This window comes from Drosophila hydei, unplaced genomic scaffold (genome assembly GCF_003285905.1).
Source record: "Drosophila hydei strain 15085-1641.00,03,60 unplaced genomic scaffold, DhydRS2 tig00008128-arrow-arrow-pilon, whole genome shotgun sequence".
Classification (NCBI taxonomy): domain Eukaryota; kingdom Metazoa; phylum Arthropoda; class Insecta; order Diptera; family Drosophilidae; genus Drosophila; species Drosophila hydei.
In genome coordinates, this window is record NW_022045838.1 from 1,962,584 (window position 1) to 1,976,386 (window position 13,803).

The window sequence follows — 13,803 nt, forward strand, 5'->3', positions numbered from 1 at the left end:
TGTGTGTGTGTGTGTTTGTGATTGCTAGAAATATGCAAGCGCATAAAGAAAATAATGAAAGCCGTTGCACATACAGCTTTAATGATAAAACTAACTGCAGCTGTTCGTAAGCCAAAACGTTAGATTTCCAAGCAAACTGAGTTTTATATCTAAATAGTCGTGTCGCGCGGGATGTGCTGTCAGCGCCTTAGCTAAGATGGCAGTTAACAGTTGGTATATTCTATACATGTGTATATAATGCTATTAAATACATCTTAGAGCGTGGCTGCTGTGTGAAGCTTGGTGGTAGTGTTGGAAAGTGGTTGAATTTAGTGACGCGCTCTATCTCGATCTGTCTGTTACGTCGGTCTCTCTATATCTGTCTCTCTGCCTGTCTTTCATGCTCTCTCTCTCACTGTTTCCCATTTTCTCCATCTGTCCAACTCTTTCTCTCTCTCTCTCTAATACTGCTGTACTTACAACATTCAATGCGTTAATTAAATAAATCTCACTAATCTTGCTGGAAAACACCTTGTTAATTGTATCCTAATTGTATTTGAACCTCATCCCCTCTAATTATCTGCCTCTCTACACCGCCCACCCACACCCTTACCATAATTCACTAATTTAGTTGCTGTGGTTTTGCCTCACTTATTTTGACAACTAATTGATATCAAATTTGTTAGACCACCCAAATAGTTTAATGCTCGTTGCACACGCGACACGTTTTACTATCTGCAGCATACCTTAGGCACGCCCACAGCTGTGCATAAGGGGTGTAACAGTGCTCGAACTGTAACTCAAACAATTGTTGTTGGCTAACCGTTAGCTGCACATTGATAATTGTTTTCCATAGAATTTACTGTCTGGCTGTGGTTCAGAACATGACGCTTGGCTTTCGTTCTCGGGGTGAACCATAAATTCTCTGCATGGACATCAAAGCGTATACGTAACAATTGCAGCTATGCATAAGTGTGCGAGTGTGTCTGTGTGTGTGTGTGTGTGTGTATGTGCAAGCATGCGTGAATAGACAAACATATTCGAACAAGCTATGCTTTTGTCAATAATATGCATTAATTAAGTGCAGACACAGATGCCTGATAGACAGCCAGGGCGCACAGAGAATGGGGCAGGACAGCCAGGGAAACGGATATGCTATCCAACATGGCGTATGCGTGTGTTTTGTGTGTACGCACGCATAAATTTAATTAGAATTTTGAACAGCCGACCAACAAAAAACAAACATGTTATTATCAAAGTCACTTTTGAAGAGCAGTAGACAAAAAGAGCAGAGAAAAAAATGTAATTTCCTTGCCCAGGATCTGTTGCTGCATGTCCTGCCTAGGCACTCGATGGACTTAAGTGCGACAGTCTGCTGATTGAAATGATGCTGCACTACGGAACAGGCAGCCCCGCTGTCTGCCATGCCGTCGGTCGAGCCAGTTATTTGTGCACCCTTTGAATAGTCCTTTGAAGCTGTCCTTTTTTTTAGGTGCTGCTGCTGCTGCAGCTCGACAAATAGTTGCACAACTGACACGCAACTATGCCGCCTGCAACTGGCACAAACGCACACAAAGTTAGTTTTGTGTGCGGGACCAGTTGAAGTAGTAAAAGAAGAAGAGCAGCTGCCGACTAGGCTCAGAAACAGGACTCACGCTCCTTTGTGTGTGCATTGAGTGGACCATCGTTTGTCACACGTCCAAAAGAGCGTTGCAAGCAGCTTCAAGTTAGTGGACACTGAGAGGGCCCAAAGCGTAGCAGCCAGACGCAGGCTGAGTGGGAAACAACGAAAAGAAATCGCTGCACAGTGGGCTGAAAGTGCAAACCTAAGACAAAAGTAAATAGAAAAAACTAAACTGAAAGACAAGGCAAGCGGCATAGCTATGCAGCTCTTCTTTTGTTAATAATAAATAAAATTAAATAAAAGTTTCAAGCAGGCAAAGCTAGATGTAAGAGATATAAAGCTTGTATCTATATATAATATATATATATATCTTCTGCTCAGTCCATTAGTTCTCTCTCTCTCCCTCTCTCTAAAGACCACGCAACTTGCGTAGCACTCAGTGACTCTGCTACGATTCGATCTACTGTCTTTCGTTTTATATTTACTTGGCTTATCCATTCGTATGGCCTACTTCCATCTGGCACTATATCACTCAGGCTGCTGTCACTTGCGGAGTTGCCATTCGGTGCACCACTACAGCGAGAGCTGTTGACTGTCGCCCGGGTGGCTAATGGAGTTGCAAGGCATAGAGTTGGGTCAAAAGTGGATCAAGCTGCCTGCTGCCTGCTGCCTGCTGCCGGCAGCCAGCTGCATGTGTGTGCGCGGCACAAAGGCTGGTATTGCCAGCATGCACAGGATATGCACAGCCCAACTTACAAATCGTTGTCCTTGTTGCAATGCAAACTACCTTCCAGCTTATTCGCCCACCCAGCGACCCAACGAGCGGGCGCTGTGGTTGCCAAAGTGGAGCCACACAGAAGCAGCCCGGGGGCTTGCTTCTTTTCACAGGAATCGACCTGACCGGGTGCGGGTCCGGGTTCGGGTTCGGGTTCGGGTCTGAGTCCCTTGGCCAAGCAGCGATGTTGGCGTCGACGTCGGCAGCGCTGCCAGCGCCTTTGTTTATGTGCCAACATTTGGGCGCTGCATATGTGTCTGTGCTGCATGTCGTTGTTGTTGTTGTTGTTGTTGATGCCCTCAAGCTGTACGTGTGAGTGGTTTTAGTGTTGTTCTGGATTTTTAAGTTGTTTTCGTTGTCGTGCGTTTTTTGTGCTGCCTTTTTGTTGCTGCTGCTCGTCTTTAGTTGCAACACACACATGAAGCATATGCACTTAACCAACAACAACAACAACAACACCAACACACACGCACTGAACGCTGACACCAATTAGGGTTAGCTGCTGCTGCTGCTGCAGGTTGTTGTTGTTGCGCTTCGTGTGTTGCATGTTTACAGTAGCCACAAAACATAATTTTTGTTTAGACAACTCTGCCGAAACGAGGACTAAACTGTGGCTTCGCCTCCAGTTACAGTTCCTGCAGCTCCTGTGCCATAATTATCGCTGCCAACCAACCACAGCAACAGCAACAACAATCAAAGCAATGGCTGCACCCATAGCTAACGGTAACTGAAGCTGGCGAAAGCACACAGCGCTCACCACAGCTCAGCGCAGCGTTGCCAGATGGGCATAATTTGTATTGTTAACATTTATGCTGGCAGCTCGCAGCGGCTACCCTGTGATTAATGAAGTTGCATCTAATATTGTTTATACATTTGGAATTTAAAACTATTTATAAATAATATTTATTTATTTAAGGCAAATATTTCAGAATTGATATGTGGACAGATATATGAAAAAAGTGTAAAGCATGTAGATAAATAGATAAATCAATAGATTTTTAACAATCATGTTGAATGAAAGATAGATTAGACAAAGAGCGTGGGATGAAGGTAACCATTGATATATGGTAAATACTGAGATAGACAGATGGCAGATAACAAAAAGGATATAAGTAGATAGATAGGTATAAGATAGATAGAGAGATAGATAGATAGATAGATAGATAGATAGATAGATAGATAGATAGATAGATAGATAGATAAGATAGATAGATAGATAGATAGATAGATAGATAGATAGATAGATAGATAGATAGATAGATAGATAGATAGATAGATAGATAGATAGATAGATAGATAGATAGATAGATAGATAGATAGATAGATAGATAGATAGATAGATAGATAGATAGATAGATAGATAGATAGATAGATAGATAGATAGATAGATAGATAGATAGATAGATAGATAGATAGATAGATAGATAGATAGATAGATAGATAGATAGATAGATAGATAGATAGATAGATAGATAGATAGATAGATAGATAGATAGATAGATAGATAGATAGATAGATAGATAGATAGATAGATAGATAGATAGATAGATAGATAGATAGATAGATAGATAGATAGATAGATAGATAGATAGATAGATAGATAGATAGATAGATAGATAGATAGATAGATAGATAGATAGATAGATAGATAGATAGATAGATAGATAGATAGATAGATAGATAGATAGATAGATAGATAGATAGATAGATAGATAGATAGATAGATAGATAGATAGATAGATAGATAGATAGATAGATAGATAGATAGATAGATAGATAGATAGATAGATAGATAGATAGATAGATAGATAGATAGATAGATAGATAGATAGATAGATAGATAGATAGATAGATAGATAGATAGATAGATAGATAGATAGATAGATAGATAGATAGATAGATAGATAGATAGATAGATAGTAGATAGATAGATAGATAGATAGATAGATAGATAGATAGATAGATAGATAGATAGATAGATAGATAGATAGATAGATAGATAGATAGATAGATAGATAGATAGATAGATAGATAGATAGATAGATAGATAGATAGATAGATAGATAGATAGATGATAGGTAGAGGCTAGCTATATACATAGATTGATCGGTAGCTACGTAGATAGGTAGTTTAGCAAAGTATCGATGATTACTCTAGATTACAGCGTATTTCTGGTCGGGCATGCCTCAGAGTTTTCTCGTTTGCAATTGCCTTTTTTGTTACCGGCTTTGCTGTCGTCGTTGTTGTTGCTGTTGCTGTTGCTGCTGCTGTTGCCGCATTGAATTTGCACCCTAACGAGTTGTTGTTGCTGCTCAACTTACAGCGGTTGTTGTTATTGTTGTTTGCAGTGCAAACTCCAAGAGTTGATTAGAAAGTTTTTTCAGTTGCTGCTGCTGCTGCTGCTGCTGCTGCTGCTGCTGCTGCTGCTGCTGCTGCTGTTGTCGTTAGCTTTGCCGCGTGGCTCACTTGTTTCCATTAGGCGGGAAGTTTAGAAGAGTTCGCGAAACGCGAACATATGTGGGAGATCCGTTTCTGTGTTCACATCTCGCTCTGTTTCTATACGTGTCTGTATGTGTGTGTGTGTGTGAGCGTAATTGTTGTTTTGTATGTGTGCGTGCGGCTTATCGCTTGGCTGCGCTGTCGCTAAGCATAAAAACTACGGCGCATACAACTTTTCCTAATTAATTTTTAATGTGTGTAAAATGTTCTCTAAATGAGTATTTACTTTTGCCTTTGATATAAGCATGGGAAGCCACAAAACTGATTATAAAGCCAACCTCCAGAGGCTGTCAGATTGTTATTATAAGCATAATAACAACTTTATACATCACATTTAATATGCTCAAATGCTATTATTATGGGTAGATGATTGCAAAGTGTTAAGCTCATTCATTATTGAGTAAAGTCAGGCAGACTTGGGGTAAGACGTAAATTAATTGTTAGAGCAAGCAAACTGTACTAAGAAGTTGGTATGCTGCTTAGGTTTAAATATCTAAATTGAAATGAAATATGATATGAATATTGGAGAGATTCAATAAATAAAAAAAATATATATGCATATATATAGAAATATTTTGTATATATAAAAAGATTAATAATTCGCTAAATATACTGAAAAATAAATATAGAGATAAAAGTGTGTTGCCTATATTAAAAGTATATGACAGTTAAAGTATATATGATGATATAATGATGATATGATATGATGATATATGATATGATGATATGATGATATGATGATATGATGATATGATGATATGATGATATGATGATATGATGATATGATAATATGATGATATGATGATATGATGATATGATGATATGATGATATGATGATATGATGATATGATGATATGATGATATGATGATATGATGATATGATGATATGATGATATGATGATATGATGATATGATGATATGATGATATGATGATATGATGATATGATGATATGATGATATGATGATATGATGATATGATGATATGATGATATGATGATATGATGATGATGATATGATGATATGATGATATGATGATATGATGATATGATGATATGATGATATGATGATATGATCATATGATGATATGCTGCTCTGCTGCTCTGCTGCTCTGCTGCTCTGCTGCTCTGCTGCTCTGCTGCTCTGCTGCTCTGCTGCTCTGCTGCTCTGCTGCTCTGCTGCTCTGCTGCTCTGCTGCTCTGCTGCTCTGCTGCTCTGCTGCTCTGCTGCTCTGCTGCTCTGCTGCTCTGCTGCTCTGCTGCTCTGCTGCTCTGCTGCTCTGCTGCTCTGCTGCTCTGCTGCTCTGCTGCTCTGCTGCTCTGCTCTGCTGCTCTGCTGCTCTGCTGCTCTGCTGCTCTGCTGCTCTGCTGCTCTGCTGCTCTGCTGCTCTGCTGCTCTGCTGCTCTGCTGCTCTGCTGCTCTGCTGCTCTGCTGCTCTGCTGCTCTGCTGCTCTGCTGCTCTGCTGCTCTGCTGCTCTGCTGCTCTGCTGCTCTGCTGCTCTGCTGCTCTGCTGCTCTGCTGCTCTGCTGCTCTGCTGCTCTGCTGCTCTGCTGCTCTGCTGCTCTGCTGCTCTGCTGCTCTGCTGCTCTGCTGCTGCTGCTGCTATGCTGCTCTGCTGCTCTGCTCCTCTGCTGCTCTGCTTCTGTGTGCTTCAAGTGTTGCTTTCAGGTTCCACTTTTCTTTTCTGTAATCGGGTTTCGCCCTTGCGCTTTTGGCCTACATCTGCTTCATCTACATGCCGCCTTCAAGCCAATGTTTTTTCGCTTTTCCTTTGCTAGCTCAACTTCGCTCATCTTCCTTCACTTCATCCACATACTCACTCAACTCTGCTCAGCCAGGGTCCTTCAGCAGCCCACTTACGTTTGACCTAATATCCCTAACTCTTGATTCCCTCCACATTGATTTTTGCATTCCGTTGAACATGCTTTTGCTTTTTAACTGACATTGACAGGTGCATCCTAATCAATGCTTGATTAAACTAATACCTTCAACGCGGAGATCACTTCACTCTGAACCTGTGCTAGACTCGGCTTTAGCTATTACGACTTATGGTATATTATTCTGTTGGCCTCGATGTTAGCTGAGCTAAAACTAAAGCAGGTTCTGAGCCGAACGCATAAGTTTTACTCGAATTTATTGTGCCACATTCAGCTTTTAGCTTTTCGCATTTCTTTTTCTGCCCAATTTTATTGTCGAGTTTTCAGGACTTGTGCCACGCCCTTAACTGTTGATTGTGTGCTCAAGTAACGCACTAATTACAGATGGCAATTGTTCGACACAGTTACACGGATTCACACCAACACACACGCACAGATGCTGGCCCTGACACATGTCCGAACAGGGAACAACTTGCCGCAAATTGCGGCAAGCAAAATGGAATTTGCAAAATGTGGAATAGCAAATTCCCATTCAGCTCCATTAGACGAACGAATGAACGAACTTCCACGACCCAAACTGAATGTTATCTGTTTTTTTTTGTTGCCTTTGTCTCATTGCTGTCATTTTGCAGGGATTTGCGCTTCAATCAGTTTGAGGAGCTGCCGAGCAATGCATTCAATGGACTTGGACAGCTGACGACGCTCTTCCTCAATGACAACCAGCTGGCTGCTGTGGAGGAGGATGCCTTCAAGGGTTTGACAGCGTTGCGGTTTCTCTATTTGAACAAGAATGCTTTAAGCCGCTTACCCGCCGGCATCTTTCAGCAATTGCCAAGATTGGAGGCGCTGTAAGTACAAACACACGCACACACACTCACACACACGCACACTCAAACTCTTTACACACTTAACGATTTCCATTTCGCATCGAGTTCAAGTTTAATTAAAAGAAACGCGCATACGCCACGTTGACTGCATTTCTCACTACTCGCCGCTCGGCTCTGCTCTGCTTCTTATCTCAATATTTAGCTATCTGGAAGACAATAACATTTGGCAACTGCCCGCCGGTCTGTTCGACAATCTGCCCCGTTTGAATCGACTGTAAGTACGCTTTGCAGCGCGCATGAATGTTTGCTCAAACTATTTGCACTCTTCGCTCGCAGTTTTCTGCATAACAACAAGCTGGTGAATCTACCTTTGGATGTGTTCAGCAAATTGCACAGCCTGAAGCGTTTGCGTCTGGATGCCAACCCGATTGATTGCAATTGCGGTGTCTATTCACTCTGGCGTCGCTGGCATCTGGATGCACAGCGCCAGCTGATGACCATCACGTTGACCTGCGCCCAGCCCGCAGCACTGCAGCGACAAAGCTTTGCCAGCCTCAACGAGTTGCATTTCAAGTGTGGTAAGTGACAGCAGCAGCGGCAGCAGCAGCAGCAGCTGTTGCAAGTGTCAGAAGAACAGTGATGCCCACTGCAAATTCATTTTGATATTAAATTAATGCAAACAATAATAAACAGTTGGTGCAATGAGATTAATCAACTTGCAGTTGACAGGCTTAAAACTGAATTTGAATATTGGACTATGAAAAGGCTACAAACAAACTTAAGCTTTTAAATAGAGCTTATAAGTTCATAGATTATTTTTATATATCACCTAAAAAACTTTTGAATTTGCTCAGATTAATGCAATTTAGTAGCTTTAAAGCTGCTGAAAGCTCAGCGAATATGGAAAGCTTCTATATAGCAAAGTTATCAGAAAACAAATATGATGTATGTCAGCTTTTAGCTTCTAATATGCTTTAAAGCACATAGTTAAAAGTTAATCCTCAAATTAATAAATAACAAAAGCTCGAGTCGTATTGAGTCAATATAGCTAAAAAAGAAAGCAAAAGACTTAGACACAAATTCTTCTACATATTTTACTCTTTGACAACTTTAAGAAAGTTGAGCTTTAAAGCTACTTTTTTAAACTTATTTCAATATATATAAAAGCTCAGCTAAAATACACTTAAGTTTTTAAGCTTATATTCTAAAAATATTTAAATATATAAAGAACCCAAGTGAGGTCTAATAAGAGCGCTAGCATTATAAGAACTTTAAGCTCATATAAGAGCTTTGTCCACTAGAAAATAATCAACTTTTGCGCAAATATAAATCAAATCTAATTTGATTATAAGCATCTAATTTTCTTGATTTCAACCAACAAACATAGCCAAGCCACAACTGCTGTCTGGGCCCGAGGACGTACGCGCCTATCAAGGCGACACTGTGGACATGCTGTGCGAGGTGGTTGGCCAGCCCAAGCCGGAGCTCATCTGGATGCACGGCACTAACGAGATCGGTGTGGAGCAGGCGCCGCACATGCAGGTGCTGGAGAGCGGCGCGTTGCGCATCAATTTCGTTGAACCGAATGACATTGGCATCTACGAGTGCATTGCGCGCAATGAGATGGGCGAGATCAAATCGCAGCCGGTGCGAATGCTGGTTAGCCAGGCCGACAACAGTTTGGACAGTCACGTGGCGCAGCAGGCGTGGGATGCCGTCGATGCGACACCAGCCGCGCCCACCTTCATCCGCAAGCCAGTGGACCAAATTGTAGCACTCCATGGGTCCGGGCACGTGCTGCTCGATTGTGTTGCCCGCGGCTGGCCACAGCCAGACATACAATGGTTCGTCAATGGTCGGCAGCTAGCCCAGTCCACGTCCGCGCTCCAGTTGCAGTCGAATGGCAGCCTCGTCCTGCTCGAGCCCAGCCAGCTGACAGCGGGCACGTATCGTTGCGAGGCACACAATCGTCTGGGCAGTGTCCAAGCTACCGCCCACATCGAAGTCAAGGGTGAGTATACAACGCCCTACCGCCCTACCGCTCTCCCTCTCTACTGTAATGCGTCCAGTTGGGGTTTCACATTTAGTCCGAACTGTCGCGTTTAACACAATTTGCAGTCGATTTAATTTGTATCGCGTTGCGAGCTTTATAAATCCGCAACGGCTCGTCTGTAACTTCGTTACGGAGTTCAGTTAACAGTTGCAGTTGTTCTGGCCATTCGATCGGCGGCTTCATTTAAGTCAGCTTCCATTTATATCAACAGCAAGTGTTTTTATTGCAATTCGAATGGCCAAAGCTTAAGATTAATTGGTTGAAAAAAGCGCTATTTTTTACTCTTTTTGCTCTGTTTGGGGTATTCCCTATTTTGCAATGATTTTTATGGGTTTCGCTCTATTTTATATTTTGTATTGCTTTTTGCGTACTTTTCTATGTTATTTATGGACATTTGCTGTTGATTGGAGTTAGGCTTAATAGAAATAAATAACGGGCAGTATCTATATAGTGTATGTAGTGTATTTTAATTATATAAATATCTTTATAGAAAACTGAAACGAAAAATTAAATATTGAACTTGTCTGAAACAAAAACTTTTAGTTTTTGGCAAAGTTATGGAACCTTGAACTACTCAACTTATATAGAAATTTTTATAATTTTGAATAAGTAATTCGAATAAACTTTTATCAAACTCACTCATTACTCTTGAAGTTACTTTCTGACATGCAAAATGAATTGAGCATATTTCAAGTTTTTCTACTTTGAAAGTAAAGTTTGATTTACACGAATTTTCTTAAGCATATTTTTATTTAAATTATATCAAATTATTTATAAATATATCAAATATTCAAATTTACACTAAATTAATAATTTGGTTAGGGTAACTAGCAGTGGCATACTCCCCACTCTAACAGCTTTTATCAATGCATTTTTTGCTTACAAATTGCATGAGTAATCCATGTTTTATTGCAAATCTCAGTTGTAAATTCCACATATCTAACATTTATCCCAAGCCAACGCCGACAAAAAGGCTATAGAATTGCGATTAATAAACAATATATACATAGACAATCATAAATAAGCCATCTATATACATCTATGTATGCTGGCCACAAGCTAAAAACTTTAGCCAAATGAAACTGGCGAAATGTGAGGCACGTAATGCCCATTGCCATAAATAGCTGAGCTGTGCGAGTGCGTTTAAACTTTGGCTTTAATATCTTTAATTTCTTAGCCAAGCGCTGCGACGTGACTGTACTTTTTATGGCAGCAGAGCCGGAAGGCAGGACGTGGCCTGTTGAAAATGCTCTGCAGTCAACGCCTTAATCACAATGGCTCATTATAATTTGTGGTCAGAGCGCAAAATGAAGTGCAAAATGTGCGCTTTATTTTGCAAATTAAGTGCAAAAATTATAAACTATTATGCTATGATGCATATATATATATAAAGCGCGAACGCACTTCAAAAAGTGGGCGTTGCATTGTAGGGTGTGGCTGTGGGGCAGGCTGCCGGATGGTGTTTGGCTGTTCAAGCATTGAGCCGTTGCGTTTGGTCAGCATAATTAACCCAGCGAGCACACGCACACGCACACGCACACACACACACATGCATGCATACAATATACAAGCAAATACAAAATGGCGACCCGCAGCGCCTAAAAGTATGCAATGAAAAATATGTTTATGCTCAATATGGAGCATTGGGTGGGTTGGGGGAAAGGGGACTGTGGGCAGCTGTTTGATGGAACGCATAGAAAACTGAGCTGACGGTTTTTCCTTTTTTTGTGCTTTGTGTGTGTGTGTGTGAGTGTGCGCTGCCATTTGGAGCGGTTGAAATTGCTTAAATCACTCAATACGGGTCGTTGCATCTGGTTTGCAGATTTACCCGAAATTTTAATGGCACCACAAAACCAAACAATCAAACTGGGCAAAGCCTTTGTGCTGGAATGCGATGCCGATGGCAATCCACTGCCAAGCATAACCTGGCAATTCAATGGCAATCCACTAACGTCCTCCGCCAACGATGCGGACCTGCTGCTGGAGAACGAGAACACGGAGCTGGTGGTTAGCGTTGCCAAACAGCAGCATGCAGGTAAGCAATAGCACCACCACCCACACGCCTTTTTGTTTGCACAATTCGAGTTGCTTTCGATGGCTGTTTCAGGTGTCTACCGCTGCACGGCGAGCAATGAGAACGGCGAGGTGAGCGTGGAGGCAACGATTAAAGTGGAGCACTCACAATTGCCGCCACGGCTGGCCATTGAGCCCAGCAATTTGGTCGCCATTACCGGCACCACCATCGAGCTGCCCTGCCAGGCCGAGCATCCCGAAGACGGACTGCAGGTAAGTTGCGTCCGCGCCACTTTTCCGCCACTTTGGCAACTTCATCTTTCAACTTTATTGCCAGATTGTTTGGCGTCGCGATGGACGCCTCATCGATCCCAATGTCCAATTGACTGAGAAATATCAAATAAGTGGCGCCGGCAGTTTGTTTGTCAAGAATGTGACCATCCTCGATGGCGGCCGCTACGAGTGCCAGCTGAAGAACAGATTCGGTCGAGCCACAGCTTCCGCTCTGATAACCATCAGGTGAGTGAGGGAGTGAGTGAGTGAGTCTGAGGTGAAAACAAAAAGAAAATGGAATCAAAGCAACCAACTCTCGCTCAAAGCAAACTACTTTTTGGCAGCATGCAAAGGCAGCACTTAAAACGCATTTAAGAGCGGAGCCCAAAAACTTTGCTTAATTAATTGAAAATTGTTCTCATTATTTTTTCGTTTTTTTTTGGTGAAACCACCAAAACTACAAGCACTTGTAGTGCAACACGGTGGTGCAAGCACAGCTTAACTTTTGTGAAAATTAATTAAATAGAGAAAAAACATTTAAGTGGCTTAGTGCGAAAAACGCTTTTATTGTGTTAGCTTTAGTGCCACTGTGCAGTGGGTTAGATATAAATTTATGAAAACGTCTGCTGCATGTATGTTAAGAAATGTAGATGGACTTAGTTTAGAGTTTTTATATATATGTGTATGCATAGCATGAATATATATATAAATATAGAGAAAGCTCCATTGCACTACTATTTTTATGAATAGATCTGTTTTGGTACATCGTCTCAGCGCCAGATGGCGCCACTATCGCAAGAGAAATTCAGTCAGGCATAAGGCCTGCTTGACGAAGGTTATTTTAAGCAATAAATCTCCACATTTCAAAATTTTTATTTTTCCTATTTGTAGGCCAAGAACTTATCAAGCGGCCCTCGTATACATATATTATATAAAATCTTTCTTATGTCTGCGGTTGCTTTTATGCCTTGAGCTGCTTGGCATATTTAAGAGCTAAAGCTGAACTTGCAGAGACATTAGGACATTCGCTGGGGGGATCTTAGAGCAAGTAGGAAGCGAATCAACTATTGATGAAGTTTCTTTGAGTTGCGTCCCACTGTGCCGCTGGCTAAACTGCATATAAAATATGCACTAAAAGACATCAAAAGGCGCCGACAACGCAAGCACAAAAAACTTGCCTGTGCCAGTTGGCAGCCTAGCCAAACGTGCCAACACAGTGCAAGAAAACGTGACAAACGGACAGAAGGACATACATACACACACGGCATGAGATGGAGATAGAGGCGAGAAGGAGAGGCAGAGGGAGAGCTGAAGTCTAGTTCTTATAGAGGCTGAGGCAGCCGCACAAGTTGTCCAAATTGCCCAAATTGAAATTGAGTTGACAAGTTGTTCATGGGACAACTCTCTCTTTCTCTATTTCCCTCGCCCTTTCCCCTCCTCCCACGGCCGTTTGCAATTTTCATCACTTTGCGGGCTTCGTTTTTAGGGATTTAAGATGGAATAGTTTGAGTCTTTGGTGCAACGTAAATCAATTTGTGCGCTCGCAATGATAAAGCAAAAGCCGCACAAGCCATAGGTAAACCAAAAGCCAAGGCCACAAATCTTCCAGCCGCATCGAAGCAGGCAGCTAACCGAAAGGCGTTTTGCTTACGCAGCACAAAATTTTTAAATGCATAATGCAAAAAGCAAAGGCAGCCAAAGGAGCAGTCTTTTGGCTCTTCCATATGACCTGCTTCCAACTGTGAGTCAGCCCAGGCTGTGTGTACGCATCATTTAGTGCGCTGTGCCAGCTGTGTGTGTGTGTGTGTGTGTGTGTGCGTAGCAGCCGCTTATGTTGTTGCGCCAGCAGCATTAGAAACTTTACTCATTACGCTGGGGCAAACCT

General features: G+C 41.9%; 1 protein-coding gene across 1 annotated transcript in view; it reads left to right on the forward strand.

Annotated features, from left to right (window-relative positions):
* The window catches only part of LOC111602919 (peroxidasin), a 36,635-nt gene that overhangs the window by 17,870 nt on the left and 4,962 nt on the right, over positions 1–13,803 (forward strand). The window contains exons 2-8 of the mRNA XM_023320265.2: positions 7,385–7,600; positions 7,782–7,853; positions 7,916–8,157; positions 8,967–9,590; positions 11,455–11,667; positions 11,740–11,918; positions 11,983–12,164. Of these exons, the coding sequence (XP_023176033.2) occupies positions 7,385–7,600; positions 7,782–7,853; positions 7,916–8,157; positions 8,967–9,590; positions 11,455–11,667; positions 11,740–11,918; positions 11,983–12,164 (1,728 nt within the window). The remainder of the gene's footprint in view (positions 1–7,384; positions 7,601–7,781; positions 7,854–7,915; positions 8,158–8,966; positions 9,591–11,454; positions 11,668–11,739; positions 11,919–11,982; positions 12,165–13,803) is intronic.